At 41.8% G+C, this 18,552-nt stretch overlaps 1 protein-coding gene across 4 annotated transcripts in view; it reads left to right on the top strand.

Moving 5' to 3' along the window:
• Positions 1–15,659, top strand: part of LOC133466460 (cytohesin-1) — a 41,195-nt gene extending 25,536 nt beyond the window's left edge. For 3 of the 4 annotated variants that reach the window (XM_061750190.1, XM_061750189.1, XM_061750188.1), the window contains 8 exons: positions 487–567; positions 837–949; positions 1,777–1,925; positions 2,001–2,113; positions 8,050–8,128; positions 8,199–8,267; positions 8,769–8,923; positions 9,648–15,659. In XM_061750190.1, coding sequence (XP_061606174.1) covers positions 487–567; positions 837–949; positions 1,777–1,925; positions 2,001–2,113; positions 8,050–8,128; positions 8,199–8,267; positions 8,769–8,923; positions 9,648–9,726 — 838 coding nt within the window. In that variant the 3' untranslated portion in view covers positions 9,727–15,659. The remainder of the gene's footprint in view (positions 1–486; positions 568–836; positions 950–1,776; positions 1,926–2,000; positions 2,114–8,049; positions 8,129–8,198; positions 8,268–8,768; positions 8,924–9,647) is intronic. The other variant, XM_061750187.1, reaches the window with a different exon arrangement.
• Positions 15,660–18,552: the final 2,893 nt, after the last annotated feature.

Raw genomic sequence — 18,552 nt, 5'->3', positions numbered from 1 at the left:
AAGGGAAATTCAAGGTCGGACTCCACAATCTAGCGCTCATGGAAGCCAGTCCTCGGAAATGACGCCGAGCGCCGTTTTGGTATGCGGGGGATTACGGGTCAGACAGTCGCGCATTAAGGGTGGGGTCTGGGAACGGCGATTTTCTCTCTGCTCGCTTCTAGACGATCCGATCGGTCTCTGGTCCGCTGGGAACGATGCGATGTGAGCTCACGGGGCAGATCGTTGACTCCGAATGACGTACGGGTCGCGGGATGATGTCATCACCCAGATGAGGTGATAAATGAATTAGCGGAAGGGGCGAGCCTCCGTCACTCCACCTGACAGGAGCACAGTCTCTTTATGACCGCCACGTCTTCAGTCCAGCTTGAAAGCCCTCAACAGTCATTACCCTGGATCTTTTTTTTTTTTTTTTTTTTTCTCTTGAACTATGATCTTGTGGTCTTTATCTCATATCTTCTCCAATGAATTTGTATTTGTGTCTTCTAGAGATGAATTCAACATACAGGTCCTCCACGCTTTTGTTGAGCTTCATGAATTCACAGACCTCAACCTGGTTCAGGCCTTAAGGTAAGAAGATCATAGCTACGTCACATCTGAAAGAGAGAGGAACCTACGGCCCTCATAAAACATCAGAGGAACAGTTGTTGTTATAAAAAGCCCAACTTATTTTCATCATCTAAATCACATTCAATGGTTCCAAATAATGAACTGGTCAACCTCATATTATTATCATTATGGGAACTTTGAAGAGATTTTGTAAACAGCTTCACCCAATGCTCACCACCCGCCAAGTGCTTTTCATCAGCGCATCCTGACTGTGACATTTGTCCTCACAGACAGTTCCTGTGGAGCTTCCGGCTACCGGGAGAAGCCCAGAAGATCGACCGCATGATGGAATCCTTCGCTCAGCGCTACTGCCAATGCAACCCCGGCGTTTTCCAATCCACAGGTGCCAGCTAAGAACCTTTTCAGTTCAGCTGATTGACTTTTTCATATTTGCCGTTATTGGCGTGCTGAGCTACTTACTTTCTTCAGCAGACACAAAGTCTGCCGAGGTCTTCTTTTAGTTTAGGCGTCGGCTGCCTTTTGGGAATAATGCACGTAGATGAGCGGCTCTATCGTGAATGCAGATGGATGTGCAATAATGCATGGCTGCTGCTTAAGAGCCGTGCACGACAGCTAAAGTGCTGCTTCGTCAGCCGCGTGCTTCAGCTTTCAAAAGCACGCGCACACAAAGCATAATTGGCTGATGTCCTTGCTCATACAGCTCTTTGTATGGCTGTACTAAGCTAATATTCAGACTGTGTGTAGCAATGTCGCAATACCAACATTCGGACTACCCGCATAAAGTACCTTGATACGGATAATGAAACGACAGTTTTTTTGGGGGATACCGAACACTGTCTTCCATAGCTGCCTCAGGTGCTGTCCCTCCGCACTTGTCGTACTGTTATTCTTCACCCTACATTCTACCGCAGCGCACTTGTCCAGCTTTCCTTCTTTCCAGATACAAATACTGCACATATTTGAGAGGAGTTGCTAATAAACATCTCGAAGCCAGCACACGTAGCCTATTTTTTGCCGAACTGTGCGGAAATACCAGTACTAAAAATAGTTAGTTTCATTTTTGATGGCTAGGTATCACTGTACTTTTTTTACGTACCGGTACACCATGCAACCCTGCGTGTGGGTAGTTAACGGAACCTTTGACAAGCCGTCTCAGTGTGATCAAAGTGGAACACCACTTAAGGTCTGACTGTGACACCTGTATTCCAGACACCTGTTACATCCTGTCGTTCGCCATCATCATGCTCAACACCAGCCTTCACAACCCCAACGTGAAGGACAAGCCCACCGTGGAGCGCTTCATCTCCATGAACCGGGGGATCAACGAGGGAGGAGACCTACCCGAAGACCTGCTCAGGGCAAGTTTGGGTTCGAGGCCCACCTCTCTCCGATTCCAAGTTGCTCTGTGTTAACCGCGTCTTTCTGTGGCGCAGAATCTGTACGAGAGCATCAAGAATGAGCCTTTTAAGATCCCAGAGGACGACGGCAACGACCTCACGCACACCTTCTTCAACCCAGACAGGGAAGGCTGGCTGCTAAAACTTGGTGAGTGACGATTATTTGATACTCGTACTCACTGAAAACACTATCATTATCCAGTATGCTATATGGTCAGACAAGTATCACATTTGTCAAAGGTTTACGTCCGTTAAAAATGAGGTCAGCAACCTTTGAGTGTGTGTGTGTGTACACTTGATGCAGACAATGAAGACATGAATTATGAATGTGGCCCTAAGATCAGACGACCATACGTGGAGGCTTATAAATGTTTGAAGACGTACGCATACATTGACATAGACACGGGAAAGGAAAGCAATCATGTGCGTTTAGTGTGTATAAATGTGAATATACAAGGAGACTGTGTGCTTTTTTTTTTTTCACCATTCAAAACAGTTCCCAGGTGCCTTAGTAAAACGTGTGTGACATGCTTTAGTCAAACGACAAACAGAATGGAAAAAATACAACAACAACAAAAAAAAACACTCATCAAATAAACGAATTAGAATCAAAACTGCTAAAAAACAAAACAAAAAAAACAATCAAGTGTTACTGGAATGCCTGCGTAGACAAAATGATTTTTAGCTGCTTTGTGAAAATATAAGAAGGAAAATGTGTGATGGTAACCATAGAACAGGAAACATGTCAGGAAAAGCCTACTAGAACATTATTGGGTTAATAAAAGGCACTTGCAATGGTGGCAGTCGGGTGCAGACTCCCATGTAACATGAATTTGAATTGATGGGTTCATTTGGACACAGCCACATCCACAGTTATAGGAGGGTGTGCACACTTGAGCAACTACATTATCTTTTTTTTTTATTTTATTTTATTTATTTTTTTTTTAACTGTCCCTCTCAAAGATTATTTATTTTTTTTAATTGAGTTGACAATTGTGGAAAAAGTATGGGAACAAATTTTTATACTGCAAAATGCTATTTTTTTTTATACTGCAAAAACTTGGTTTAGGATGTTTTATATCCACTGTGTGTGTGTGTGTGTGTGTGTGTGTGTGCAAAGTATAATAATTAATAATTGAAATCATTTAAAACATGATAAAATAATGATAATAATTGACTCGCCATTGACGCGGCAGTGTGTGTTCCAGCTGCATAAAACTGATCCCCCTAAAATGAGCCAATTTCACCATGGCAAGAAATATGCTATAAAACTCCGTCTGAAATTCTTATCCTTGGGTTATTTTGACAAAAGCGTGCCACAGACATGTTACGAAGACACCTGGGAACAGTTTGAAAATGTGAACAAACTTCAGGCCTCCTTTAGGGTTTTGTGTTTGCGATGGCCACTTGTCGGCCGCCTTATGGCGTTCCAAGTGTTCCGCAGGTCATCGGACGGTGGCTGAAAAGCACAGTGGTGGATTCCTCAACACGACCCTCCTCTATTTCCTCCTTCTTGGACTGATTCACTCTGATTTTTGTATTTATTTTTTTTTTGAAAAGTCAATCGTGTTAATCACCGTGAATCCGGACAACCGTCCGACATGGAGAGTCTTCCGCTACCGATCTTTCAAACAATTGAAAATCAAGGTGGAGGATCAAATGAATGCTGATACGGAGCCAAGCCAAGGCATTGTTTTGTGTAATGCTTTTCAGTGCGCGCAGCTCCGACGTGTGGTGGACTGAAGTGCGACACCGTAAAGCAGTGCATGAAAGCCAAATATCAACAAGACTGTGGTGCAATAATTCCTTCTCATTTATTTCATTTGATGATTTTTTTGTTTGTTTTGTTTCCTATTTCCTCTTCGTTTGTTTGTTTGTTCCCATGATTTTGGCCGTTGTCTTTCCTACCTCAGGAGGTATGTACAAACGAAACGAAACAAAACAAAATCAAAAAAAAAAAAAAAACCATGCTCCATCTCTCTCAGCTCTTTGGTGCTTTTGGTGGTGCGCCATTATTGCTTTTTGTTCTCCTCCGACGTCCAGCTGGGTTTTTCCGTGTCTGTGGTTATTTTTGTTTCTCTTCCATCAGCGCATTTCAACTTCAGATGTTTGTCTGTTCAGTCACGCGGCTCATCGCGTTGGTGGTTTTTATTTTTGTGTCCTCTCATCTTTTTTTTTTTTTCCCCCCCCCCCCCATTTATCTCTGTGGGTGGTTGGCTGCCACCCTCGTGGGCTCCTCTCGCTTCAGGACCTCTCCCGCTGAGGTCTTCTGATGGTCATTATCTTTTCATGTGGGTTTTGTCTCGCCCAGAAGCTGCATTATTCCTTTTGCCCCTTCCAATACAGTAGCCACATAAAGACACACTGGTTGGCTCTGTGTGTGTGTGTGTGTGTGTGTGTGTGTGTATGGAAAGGGAATACTGCAGCTTTTCAACCATGTGGCTCTTCTCTCTGCTATTCAATGGATCCGATGGGTGTGTGCGACTTGAGTGGAGAGAGCGGTGCTGGCAGCAGAATGTTTACCAGGGTTTCAATATATGCATTCCAATTGGATACCATTTTTTTTAATTTTACAGTGGAATCTCTAATGTTGTATACAATCCAATTATATGTGGCGTCATTTGTTCCAAAGTGTCACCATCATAAAACCTTGACATATGTCATGCAATCGTAAGCAGAAGTTAAGCACTGTGATATTAGTATGCTAACGGTACAAAACGATGATGATGAACAAGGAGGGGTAATAAATGTCGATGAACATTTTAACATTGTCATTTTGAGTGTAAAATGAACCTTGAAATGAAATGTAAATTGTTTTTTAAAAAAAACAAACACTTTTAACATTTAACGAGTGACCAGCAGTTAGCGCAAGAAGCTAACCCAGCAGTCTATTCTAAAAATAAAGGCCTCCCATCTATTACACCCCTCAATTTTTCTGAAAGGGAAAAAAAATCTATGTTCTGGTTATGTTTGTTAGAAACTCCAGTTTGACATTATCAGTTGTAATATACCATTACCATATTGTTTAATATCATTCTAATCATAAAGGCCTCACGTTTAAGACCTGACCTTTTCCTGGCTAGCAGAAGACGCGAACCTGGCAGTTTACAATCTCAATCACCACAAATTAAGGTCGTTTATTCACAAAAACCACATTATCGACTTGAGCTTGACATTCCGTCAAGCTGACCTAACTTTAAAAAAAAAAACAAGTAGAAACCTAGCAAATAAAACTGGAAACGGAAGGTTAAAACTGGGTTAACAGAAGCACATCTTATGATAGCTACATGTCCAGAATTCTTCCATTAAAGCTATATTTTCTTCAAATCTTCAAATTTGACGAGCGTTAAATCGTTGAGGTTCCACTGTAATGAACAAGACACCCGACTGAACACAAAATCGATGTCGCAGACATCATATCAGAACTCTTAACCTCTGCCCGCCCAGCGTCGCGTCCGTGCGCTCAAGCATCCAGCCGCCCTCCCCTCCGTTAGCAACAATGTGCCGGGACCTCTGCCCAGCGATTCTTGCACCGGAGGACATTGTCTCTTCTTTGTCTGAGTGGCGCGGAACCCCCCTCCCCCCCCAAAAAAAAATGTGTCTAAATTGAGCCAATCTGAGGGTCCCCAAGCCACACTCAGCTCTCTGTTGGTCGATGCCGTCCTGCTCCTTTGTTGCCAAGACGACGGTGTGTGCGTAGTTCAGGGGTAGGCAAATGTTGGAGCTTAGGGGCCAATTATTATTATTATTTTTTTTTTTTTTTTTAATGGACAGTTTCAAAAACGTTTTTGTATTTCACATTTACATTAACATTTTATCATTATTTTTTTATTTTTAAGCAATAGTATCCATTTATTTGTCATTAAGCTTTAACCCTCCTTATTTTTGTTTCTTTGGTACCCCAAAAAGGTTCATGGGTCAGTGTGAACCTCTGTATTTTTAATTTTTAATCATTTAAAAAAAGCTCTCTTTATTTTTCAATAACATTGGAAAATGGGAATATTGGAAAATCCCCAAAATATGAGAAAAACTTTATTTCTGCCCCCATTTTAGTCCCTTGAGTCAGTTTTTAACTTTTAAGCCTGGCCATTTTGACCCCCAACATATTGTTGGGCAAAAACAGTTAAGTGAATACAACAAATGCAAATGTTATTAAAGGACACTGATTAAAGAACGGAACAGGTCGTATGTGGCCGGCCAGCCGTACTTTGCCCACCCCTGCCGTAGTTGATACTCTTGATGTTTGACCTGTCGTGATGCCGTGGCATACGGAGCTATGATGGATTATCATATACAGCCTGAACGCCTGCATATGATAATGAAACGCGTGTGTCTCAGTGTGAGGAACCCTCGCTTTCCTATCACGTATGTCAACTAACACGGTGGTGGGATCGCGTCGTCTAGACTTGACTGACTTTCTGGTTAACAAAGCCCCCAACAGGAAATTAGTGGCTTCAGAGTAGCAGAATGTAACTGCAGGCTCCCGACCCTCGTTGGCGGCGTCCTCGCGGCGAACGGGGAGGCTGCCATCTGCCTACGCGGATCAGGTTTCCCCCGCGAAGCAAACGAGGCTGACAACGCGGGGGTAAGGGTAGGGGGTCTGAGGTGAGAGGTCACGTGGGGGGATCAGTGAAGGCCGAGTTAATCCAAGCTCCCGCCGGGCGTGAAAGGGGTGAGGCCTTGTAAAGAAACACCTGATGATTAAAAGGTTCAAAAGTTTTGTTGATACTCGGACATTCAATGGAAGGAAAATGTTTAATAGCACAAAATGGCCCATTAGGGGCCTTTAGGCAAATAAACACCTGCCCCTTAATAGACGGTGGAGGGGAAAAAACTAACTTATTTTCCAGGTATGCTAGTTTTAAACTCAATTTTCACTTGATATCTGTTGTAATATTGTAGTGACAGTTTTTTGATACAATTCTGAAAATAAAGGCGTTCACCAAACAAATGCTTACCCTCAGTGTCACCTCGATTTTCCTATCAGGAAATAAAATCTCATATTCCGGTCGTGCTTGTTTTTCACTCCAGTTTCTCTTGATATCAGTGATAATATTCGGGTTCCATTGTAAAATACTGTTCTAAAAATAAAGCCTCTCCTCTAATAGATGCAATATTTTCCTGTCAGGATTTAAAAAAAAAAAAATAAAAAATTGTTTGTTTCAAACTCCAGTTTTGCCTGATATCAATTGTAATGTTCCACTAACATTATTATCATTCCAAAAATAAAAGCCTCCTCTCTAATAAATGACTGTCTTTTCCATTCTGGGGGGAAAAAAAAGTTTCCCCTAATATCAATTGTAATATACATTTGCATATAAATTTGTAATAGTATTATTAAAAAAGAAAAAAAGTCTCCCCTAAATAGACACCTCCGCTGCTCTTTCCCATTACATTTTTTTGTATTATTCTGGTTATGATTGTTATAAATTTTCTTTGGAATTAACATCAATTGTAATATACTGTACTGGTACCAACATTGTTTAATAGCATTCTTAAAAAAAAAGAAAAAAAAGCCTCCCCCAAATACACACCTCCCCTCTAATAGATGCAACTCTTTTCCAATCGGGAAATAAAAAAAAGTTATGTTTGTTTCAACAGTACAGTCTCACTTGATTTCAGTTGAAATATGCTGTTAACATTGTTTAATATCGTTTTTAAAAAAAGGACTCCTCCCCTCGAATAGTTGCCTCCCCCGATCTGTAGTTCAATAAACAAAGACACCTGGCCACTATGCGCCGAAATCCGCTATTTGTATTCAAATGTGGTAGCGTCCCCACATGGAGTCTTTATGAAGTGCGTTTGGTGTGTTTTTGTGGCTCAGATGGGGCCAGCAGCAAGTTTTCAGTGAGCTCCTAAAAGCAGGTCTTCATCTGTCGGCTGCTTGACTTGTGGTGGCGGTGCGAAGTGCACGGTGGGGCGAGGCGCGCCGCGTCGGGGAGTCGTCGGGACCTTCCATCTGTCTGTCTGCTCACGTCTGTCCGCCTGCGTGTTGCTAGTGTCGGCGCTTCGTCTTTGATTTAGTTTTTTATTCCCAACCTCCTTTTTCCTGCTGAGTGTCTCTGATGGCTTCCATTTGCTGCGCAGGAGGCCGCGTAAAGACTTGGAAGAGGAGATGGTTCATCTTAACTGACAACTGCCTCTACTACTTTGAGTACACGACGGTGAGTACCACTTGACCTCGGCACGTATCCGAAGCCGTGTCCCTCATCGCCCTTGTGTCTTTGTGTTCAGGACAAGGAGCCGCGAGGGATCATCCCGCTGGAGAACCTGAGCATCAGAGAGGTGGAAGACAAGAAGCCTGTAAGCACATCGCCCTCTTCTGACTCGTTTTCTCACTGCACAGACACACCAGCGCCCCTTTTTTCACTCTACTGTACTGACTAATGATTTTAGACTGGCAGAAGCAGGTACGACTTCTACTTCCTGGTCTGGTACACGTAACCTTCTGCATTAATTTTAGTACCGGGGTAAAGTTCCTGCGGGGTGGATACCCCTAAACACTTGAGGTTTATCCAAAAGTTCTTAGTTGCAGGGTAAAGTTCCTGTGGTGAAAAAGCTCCAAAACACCCAAAAAAGTTAGTAGTTCTCAGGTGAAGTTACTGTGATACAAAAGTCCCTAGTCCCTTAAAAAGTTCCTAGTTTTGGGTTAAGATTCCTAGTTCTGAGTGGTGACAGTTCCTCAAAGTTCTTAGTTCTGGTGTGAATTCCTCTGTCACAAAAAAAAAAACCCCAATAAAATCCTCAAGTTTAAAGGTTAGTAGTCCTCCGTGACTGTGATCTCCCACCCCACTTCCTCCACAGAACTGCTTTGAGCTTTTCATCCCCGACAACAAGGATCAGGTGATCAAGGCGTGCAAGACGGAGGCCGACGGCCGCGTGGTGGAGGGCAACCACACCTTCTACCGCATCTCTGCCCCCACCACCGAGGAAAAGGACGAATGGATGAACAGCATCAAGTGCGTGCTCGCCTCACAGGATTTTTGTTTTTGATCGATGCTCCTCGTAATCCTAAAGCCAGTTAAATAGAACTATTATGCGTACACTTAAATGCTATAGGAGTTTCAAAGTTGCCTATCAAGCAAATGTCCTGATATTGTGATTAATAATTCGTATTTTTTGCGAGAAAAAAGATTATTGTATTAAAAATAGTAACTAAATGAATCTTTGAAAATGAACAGCTGTATAGGATTCAATGCAAATGTATTGTACTTAAAAAGTTAAATAAAACCGGTGATTACTATACTGGATTTAACAAATCAAAAGTGTAAATCACTATAATATTAGTCACAATTTGAACATTTAATCCAGTGATTCTTTTGCTTATCACTATAGGGAGGCCCACACACACAAAATACCACACTTTTAAGAATCACTGGCCTAAGTCATTTTTTAAAAACATTTTTGGAAAGCAAGAAAAACACAAAACAAACCAGAAGAATCCAGTTGCCTCGATTGAACCTTTGTGGATTACCATGACTTGGTTGTCTCAGAATCTACAAAGACGCAAAGAAAAGAAACCATTTTTAGCACACACATTTTCTATGATATTGTGTCTGTTCAAGCAGTTCTGCTATTAGGTAATGATTCGTACTGTAGGTTTCGTGGATCCCAGTTTGAGAATCACTCTTTTAAATAGTGAACAAGAATGACTGATTGTGACCTTTTGGATGGTGCCCGCAGAGCCGCCATCAGCAGGGATCCTTTTTACGAGATGCTGGCCGCCAGGAAGAAGAAGGTGTCGTCCATGAAGAGACACTAAAGGAGCTGCTCCACGCTGGCCATGTTGCACTTGGGAGCAGATGGGGCCGGGGGTCTCCTAGCTTTTTGGACTCAGCTGGCCAGGAAGCCAAGAGGCACGCTGGGCGTTCAGGATCAGAGTCGGGGGGGGGGGGGGGTACAAGCTGCCCACTGCTTTCTAAAAAAACTAAACAAAACCAGGAACAAAACACTGTTATGCAGCCCCCCCCCCCCAACACCCCAACACCCGCTCCACCCAGCACATTAAACTCAGCAGGTCTGAACACGTGTGGCAACAAAGTACTTCTCATAAGGAAAAGAACATTTCGAAAAGGCTTCAATGTGTCTGGACAAGTATTTTTACAGCTTTACTCTTTTTTTTTTTTCTTTGCTTTTGTATGCAAATGTTGGGAATGCCAACAATTGGGTGACTTTATAGGAGGGGGGGAGGGGAAACGCACCAAAACTTGCAAATTGAGTTTTCCCCTTGTTTGGTGTTGAAATGTGAAATGCTGCTGGTTAGCGATAGAAAATCAGCCCTGTATCCTAATAATAACTCAATATAGCACAGTGCTACAGGTTGTTGATGCACAAGTTGCATATGGAAGCTTTAAAGAGCCACCGGTGGATGTTTGACTATGGCTTGTCCTCGTCTCAGGTTTACAACCAAAAACACGTCTTTTCATGATTTTGAGTGCCTGATGATTCTTACGCTTCCACTCCTTCCAATGCACTAACACGTAGAGAATTCAAAGAAAACAATCATATTGCTAGTCAGTATTGGTTTATTTATCGACTGTGTTGTACATACTTAAATGTATAGTGAGTGTTTGTTTTTCAAGGTTTGCTTTACTCTTAGTCGTCTCATCTTTTTTTTTTTTTTAACCCTGTTCATAAACATTCTATTGTTGCCATTTAATTGAGTTAAAATTAAAAACCAAAATTAATCTGTAGAAAGTGTATGGTTGTTTATTACTCTGGCCAGCAGGGGGCAGTATGTAACTAATAAGTGCAACCTAAGGGCAGGTTTATTAAAATCCTGAACACTCAATCCCTAATAATACAAGAGACCACTTGTTGGATGTGCAAGGATACTAAAAATACTACTTTCCTATAAATTTACACACTATTATATCTACTTTGACTAAAACATCTGCCTATTTTTCTAGCCTGATGCCATTTCACTGCTTTATTTTTTTAAATTTTGTACAGCTCCCAAAACTGAGGCAGCGGGACTACGAGTAAGATACGATAGGATGCCTGGAAAAGCAATCAATAGAAATGACCCCCCCCCCCCCCACTCAATGGAGTGAGCACTCATGCAGTAAATATCAGGTCTGAAGGGGGCGGGGGGCACAGAAAAACAATGATGATGCGACCTCCATCACGCGCAACCTTGAATTTTAGTATGTCACGTGGATTATTATGATTCTGTTGGTTAAATTGTTTCGTGTGCAGCGGCGTGTGGGGGAAAATGGTGACCTGTGACTCCTCGTGAGCCATTACCACCACCAGCAGACATGCTGGAAATATTTTATCACGTTTTCTGTGGACACTTTCATAGGAAAGGAGATTTGTCCACCAGATAGCACTATGATTTCCCCATTCAAAGCATGCAGCAAAATGGCAGCCGTTTAGTTTTCTGTAAGGGTACTCTGCTACTGAAATGATGTGTGCATCGCTACAGATGGACAATGGTGTCCATACGGGGCGCCTCTCTTCGAAATGTACACTGTGTTACGAACTAATGCCAAATATTTGAGTTATTTGACGAGGTGCTATTTTGAATTGCACAGTGGTGAGAAACTGGGTGATTGGGCCCCGTATGGACCTTTTTCACTTAGGGTGTACTCACTTTTGTTGCCGCGGTTTGAACATTCATTGCCGTGTGTTGACTTTTTTGAGGGGACAGTAAATCAACACCGTTATAAAAGCTGTACGCTGAATACGATGTATACACAAATAATTTCTTCAGGGTTTTATTTATATCAGTAGTATATTCTCGCGCTGCTGTTTTACTATTGAAGGGTTAAATCACGGCCAGTTCAGTCCCTGTACGACCGATGTCTTGAGTTTGACAGATTCGTTTGCAGTGAGGCTTGGACTCAAGCAAGTCTGCCCTTTGTCACCGATTCTGTTCGGAACCTTTATGGACATAAATTCTAGGCGCGGCCGAGGCGTTGAGGGCGTCCAGTTCGGTGGCCTCAGTGTTATGTCTTTGCTTTCTTGCAGATGTGCTTTTGTTGGCTTCATTAGGCTCTGCAGTGATGCGGACTCCGTATCGGTCGGTCGTGCCGAAGAAGGAGCTGAGCCAAAAGGTGACGCTCTCCGTTTACCGGTCGATCTACGTTGCTAGCCTCAGCTGCGGTCACGTGCTGTGACCGAACGAACAAGAACACAAGCGGCCGAAAAGAGTTATTTTCAAAGGGACATTTTTTTGTTGTTGCTGGGAACAATTGTTTGTTTTGGTGTTTTGAGTAGCTTCGCCAGTTTAGACAAATTTAAAGAACAAGTGATTATACAAAGAAGGGTTACTATTTGTTGTTGCAGTTACAGTAATTGCCTGGGCTGTGACTTGGATGTTGAACAATGTACTATGTCTAATATTAAAGAATGAAGACGCAACAACAACCGAGATTACTCCAGTTTCCCCAATTCAACGTTTGCGGGATACATAACAAAAACCGAATGGTACAAAATGTCCCAGGGTTACTATTTTGGGGCTGCCGTTCTCAAGAGAACAAAAGAGGGCCGGGACTTGAGCGTTTAACACTACGTTCTTGACAATAGCGACGCGATTAACATTTCAGTAAGCGAGGCGTCCTTGCAGAAAACAGTCAAAGGGGGACGTTTTGTGGGATGCTTTGAATGGGGGGAAGTAGCTCCATCTGGTAGACAAATGTAAAAAAGAAATAAATAAATCAACCTTTACATAAAGGATTGTTATAGTTTAAGATGGATGTGAAGTCAAAAATGTCATTCTCAATGGGATTTTTATTTTATTTTTTTTTACCTGGGAACAAATGAGTCAGGTTTTATGTTCCTTTGCTATTGTAGACTAATTTTAAGTAGCAACGTGACAAGATTTCCCAAAAATGACAGTCTGGTAAACTGCAGAGTCTGATTGGAATGGTCACTTCAGTCCAAGTACTACGCACCTAAAAATTTAGAAAAGCAGATGTGTTCCAGAGAAATGGTGTTCCAAATTACACTAAAACAGCATAACTTGATTATTGTTTATCAACATACCCGTATCTCCTCAACCCCTACGTTTCGTCTGCTATTCAGGGAATCCCTTCTCTGATTGCTTGAAAAGTTTGTAAAAAAAATAAATAAATAAAAAATCCACCAATAAACTCATATGGGCCCAAATTCCAAAAGAGGTTCCCCCAAGTCGAGTCAAAATTACTGCGATGTTTCAAATGGCATCATTTGCCCTAAAAACCTGACTTAAATGGGACCAATCAATCATTATTCATGAAAAGAGCAGTGTGGAGAGTAGAATGGCTCATGTACTTGAGCAATAAATTGTTTTCTCCTGAATTTATGTGCTATGGAGGAGGTTTTAAGTGCCCATTCCATGGTTTTTAGAAAATTCCACAAAGACGGCGGCCACTTGTCATGTTGTCATGCGACGGAAAACGCCACAACAACCAAGAAGTGTCCAGCTGCCTTAATTTAACTTTCGTGGATTACATGAATAAATCTGAATGGCACAAAATGTACCAGGATTCTAATTTGTGGTGGCAGGTATTTGGGTGCAAGAGAACAAAATAGGGCTTGTCCTTGGGTGTTGAACACTACGTACTTAGTACGTTCAATCCTGGGCAAAAATCCACCGACAAAATTGTGGCACGCTTATCATTTTGTCATTTTGCTGCATGCTTTGAATGGGGGAAATGTAACATCATCTGGTGGAAAAACAAATAGACACGTTAACAAAAGATCAAGATAAAAGTTGAATCAAGAACTTTAATTTCAATGGAATGTTTTTGTCGTAGGAACAAGTGTGCCAGGTTTTGTGTCGCTTTGCCAGTTTAGGCTAATTTAAGGAGCAGCAATTACATAAAGAGAGAGGGTAACAATTTGGTGTATTAGTTATGTGAGGAAGAAAAACAAAAGAGGGCTGGGACTTGGATGTCGAACACTATGTACTTGAAAATCTCATGATAGTGCCACATGCTTATTATCACATTAGGCAAGGCACTCTAGTTGTGCAAAACAGAAAAAGGTGCGACATTTTGTTGCATGCCTTGAATGAGTGAAATGTAGGGCCCTCTAGTGCAGTGATTTCCAACCTTTATGGAGCCAAGGCACATATTTTACAATTGGAAAATCTCACGGCACACCAACAAACAAAAATGTCATAAAAAGTGGATACATTCATTACTGTGTGTACTTCCTGCCATCTAATAGAAGAGCATTTATTTGTTCTGTCTGTCATTTTGCCTCACTGGCATAAATAGATGATAGAAGATACATTATTTCTTGGAAATAAAGAATTTTTTGAGCAATTAAGTAAAATTAGATATATCCCACGGCACACCTGAAGAGCGCTCACAGCACACTAACGTGCCCCGGCACACTGGTTGGGAATCACTGCTCTAGTGGACAAATTTACAAATGTGAGTTGAAAGACGGTAGGCCTACTGTACACTAGTCCCTCATTTATCGCAGGGCTTACATTCCAGAACCCCGACGATAGACGAAAATCTGCAAAGTAGTGAACATATAGTGTTACACATAATACCGATACAAATATGCATGTGAGGTGCAGGTATTATTTTTGTCCACATGGGGTCTCCATCTTCGCGTTCTACACTGTAGTATCTGTGCTGTACAAAATGCTGTGTACACGGCAACTTTAAATGACATTTTATTACGTGGTGAATATATTTGTCAACAGGGGGGTTCGCAAACTTCGCATGTGGTAATTGCTGCTTCTGTTTGATAGCTATGAACAAGCGGGAAATACGACCCGCGCTGACACTTTGTCCCTACGAGCAGCGTGCCTATGGCGATGCTAAGCTAATGGCGGCATAGTGTCAGCGCATTCCGTGTTTGTGGACAGCACGAAACCCAAAATAAGAAGGATACCAGCACATTGTGCTGCATATGGTTGCACACGATGCTGTACTGTTTCGACAAGCGAAATGGGAGTAATCTTTCATCGGTAAGAGACTAAGATTTAAAAAAAAAAAAGGTTTTGGGCTCTTTTTTTTCTCCTTCAAATGTTCTGCAGTAATAGCCCATGCTTTGACGTTGACAAAACAGTGAATACCTCATGAAAACCGGCTGACAAATGAGTAAGTTATGATTTATTTTCAATACACATTGATAGGAACGTTGCCCCCACCAACGTGGCCGCTACGTAGGCACGTGACTTATCCGAGCTAGCGTCGCTAATGTTTTCTATTCATGTCTATGTATTATTTCTTATACTTTGAAATCAATCCGCCAACTCCTCTCCATTGGATGCGACGTCTGACGTCACAGCGATGCCGCTAAATTCGAGTGCATCGTTGACGTAATTATTAAATAAAGGAGCAATACAGCGACGCACCAAGCGACTGATGTTAGCAACCCGGATGTAAAAAAAAAAAAATCAGCTAGCAAGTACCGAATGGGCAAAGAAGCTTCGTAAAGTTTAATTTTGCGACGGAAGACATTGTCCAGCACTGAATTCTCGACAGGAGCTTGAATGGTAAGGCTCTGTTTTTAGATGAAGAGACTCGTTAAGTTGTGTTTGCTTGCTGGGCTGGCTGAGTTGAGCACGAAACGTGCGTCATGTGTTTTGAATCAACTCCAACTCCTGCTTGCTGTGGATTTCTTCAATCGATGTCATGATGTCAGTTGCACTTAAAATAGATGATAGAGATCAAACGAAAATAATTCCATGATTGAAGAATTAATCTGAATGAATACAAATTTCTGTAAAATAAAATGTTATACTAATTACAAATGTGCATTATGTTTCTGTTGCAACCGCCAGTTATTTCCATAGCATAGCATATTTTCCCAAAAGTTGAATCCTGAATCGAATTCAAATGCTGAAGCCAGGGACGAACTGATGAAGAAAAGAAAAGTGGGTACAACTTTTCTTTTGTTTGTCCCATCAGGGGGGTCACCGCCCCGGGTCACTCGCATGATTTGTTTGGCAGGAAAGAACTGTACATAGACAAGAAAGAAATGAAGAAGTATTATTTAAATATATTTAAAATTCTATGACATGTTATAAAAATCGTATTCAGTGGGACTGCCACTTCTTCATTTTAACTTAATATAAGGAGGAGCCATTACATAAGAAAAAAAGATGTCTAATATTTACAATTGAGGAAGCAACAACAGGCGGCACGGTGATGACTGGTTAGCATGTCTGCCGCACAGTTCTGAGGACCGGGGCTCAATTCCCGGCCCCGCCTGTGTGGAGTTTGCATGTTCTCCCCGTGCTTGCGTGGGTTTTCTCCGGGCACTCCGGTTTCCTCCCACATCCCAAAAACATGCGTGTTAGGTTGATTGAAGAGTCTAAATTGCCCTTAAGTGTGCGTGAATGGTTGTTTGTTTCTACGTATCCTGCGGTTGGCTGGCGACCAGTTCGGGGTGCACCCCGCCTCTCGCCCGAAGTTAGCTGGGATGGGCCCCAGCACGCCTGGCGACCCTTGTGACGATAAAGCGCTACAGAAAATGGATGGAAGGAAGCAACAACAACCGAGATGAGTCCGGTAACCTCCCTTTAACGTTTGCGGATTACGTAATAAAAACAGAATTGTACTGAGTGTCGTTGGGTTATCGTTTGTAGGTGTAAGAAAAACAAAGAGGGCTGGGACTTGGGTGTTGATACCTACATACTTGGCACGTTCAATCCTGGTCATACATTCCACTGACGCATAGAAACCAGAAACAAATACTCAGAAAAACAGGAGGGGGCCTGGGGGGGGGGGGGGGGGGGGGGGGGGCATGTCCAATTCTGTTTTAATACAATAAAAAAAATTCCACTCTCACACTATTGTTGACAATCTTATCATTTTTGGTAAACGTTGTGACATTTGGTTCCATACTTTGGATGAGTAAAGTAACTGCAAAAAATGACACATTTTACATAATTTTGGAGAGTCACGGAGTTGTGAAATTCTTCTTTGTGTATTGTGTAGTCTGTATTATGCTTCCCCCCTGGTAGCCAAGGCGCGCGCACCGTCAATGGCCATTGAAGCATGAAATCATGATCCTCAAACTTTTTAATTCTTTACATTCCACTCAATGACATGTTTACTGTATGTCTCTATAAAGTTCAGTACTTGTACAGTGGTGTTTTACTTATTAAAAAACAAATTAATAACATTTTTATTGGTGTTTTTTGTGTGACTGTAACAGATTAAGGGGATTTCTATTCATTTTAATAGGGAATGATAATTTGATATTCTAGATATTCATTTTTTTGTCGCGAGGAACAAGTGTGTCAGGTTTTGTGTACATTTTCGCCTTTTAGACTTCTGGTAAATTATATCACGCTGACATTTCCAGTGGTTTCCAATGGGCTATTTTCTTGATGCTAAGAACGAGTGTGTCAAGTTTTGCGTACGTTTGCTATTTTAGACTTTTGTTCAATTGTATCACACCAACATTTTCGATGGTTTTCAATGGCACTAGGAACGAGTGTGTGTGTGTGTGTGTGTGTTTGTAGCTTTGTAGCTTTGGCAGTTTAATCTACAACCCCAATTCCAATGAAGTTGAGACGTTGTGTTAAACATAAATAAAAAGAGAATACAATGATTTGCAAATCATGTTTGACCTATATTTTATTGAATACACTACAAACACAAGATATTTAATGTTCAAACTGATAAACCTGATTGTTTTGAGCAAATGATCATGAACTTAGAATTTTATGGCTGCAACACGTTCCAAAAAAGCTGGGCCAGGCTCATGTTTACCACCGTGTTACGTCACCTTTTCTTTTAACAACTTTCAATAAACGTTTGGGAACTGAGGACACTCATTGTTGAAGCTTTGTCGGTGGAATTCTTTCCCATTCTTGCCTGATGTGCAGCTTCAGCTGTTCAACAGTCCGGGGGTCTCCGTTGTCGTATTTTACGCTTCATAATGCGCCACACATTTTCAATGGGAGCCAGGTCTGGACTGCAGCCGGGCCAGTCTAGTACCCGCACTCTTTTTACTACGAAGCCACGTTGTTGTAACACGTGCACAATGTGGTTTGGCATTGTCTTGCTGAAATAAATGAATAAATAAATTCTAAGTTCATGATTATTTGCTAAAAACAATCAAGTTTATCAGTTTGAACGTTACATAGATTGCCTTTGTAGTGTATTCAATTAAATACAGGTTGAAGATGATTTGCAAATCAATGTATTCTGTTTTTATTTATGTTTAACACAACGTCCCAACTTTGTTGGAATTGGGGCTTTAATTTAAGAAACAGAAGTGACATAATGAATAATAAGTTCCAGGAATATCTTCAGGGTTATTATTTGCGGTTGCAAGAACAGAAGAGGGCTGTGACTTGTGTATTATTATTATTATTATTATGTACATACCTGGCAAATTAAATCCAGTTCTCAGATTCCACTACCACGCACCAGTCATTGTGGAATAACTGTAGGCTCTACTGTAGTGGGCGCCATGCCAAGCAGTAGAAACCCACTTGGCATCGCCATGCCAGACTTTTTACGTGCGTGGGTAGAAGCTTCCCCAGGTGGAGGCCCGAGTGTGCAAGCGGCGGGATCCTTGCTCCTGCTCCCTTTTTTTGGTTGTTTTTTTTTTTGTTTTAAGTGGAGACACATGAGACGCTTCCAATTAGGCCCAGGCTGCTTCCCAGAAGCGTCCCCCCCTC

This window comes from Phyllopteryx taeniolatus, chromosome 16 (assembly GCF_024500385.1).
Source record: "Phyllopteryx taeniolatus isolate TA_2022b chromosome 16, UOR_Ptae_1.2, whole genome shotgun sequence".
Lineage (NCBI taxonomy): Eukaryota > Metazoa > Chordata > Actinopteri > Syngnathiformes > Syngnathidae > Phyllopteryx > Phyllopteryx taeniolatus.
This window is presented reverse-complemented; position numbering and strand designations above follow the sequence as displayed.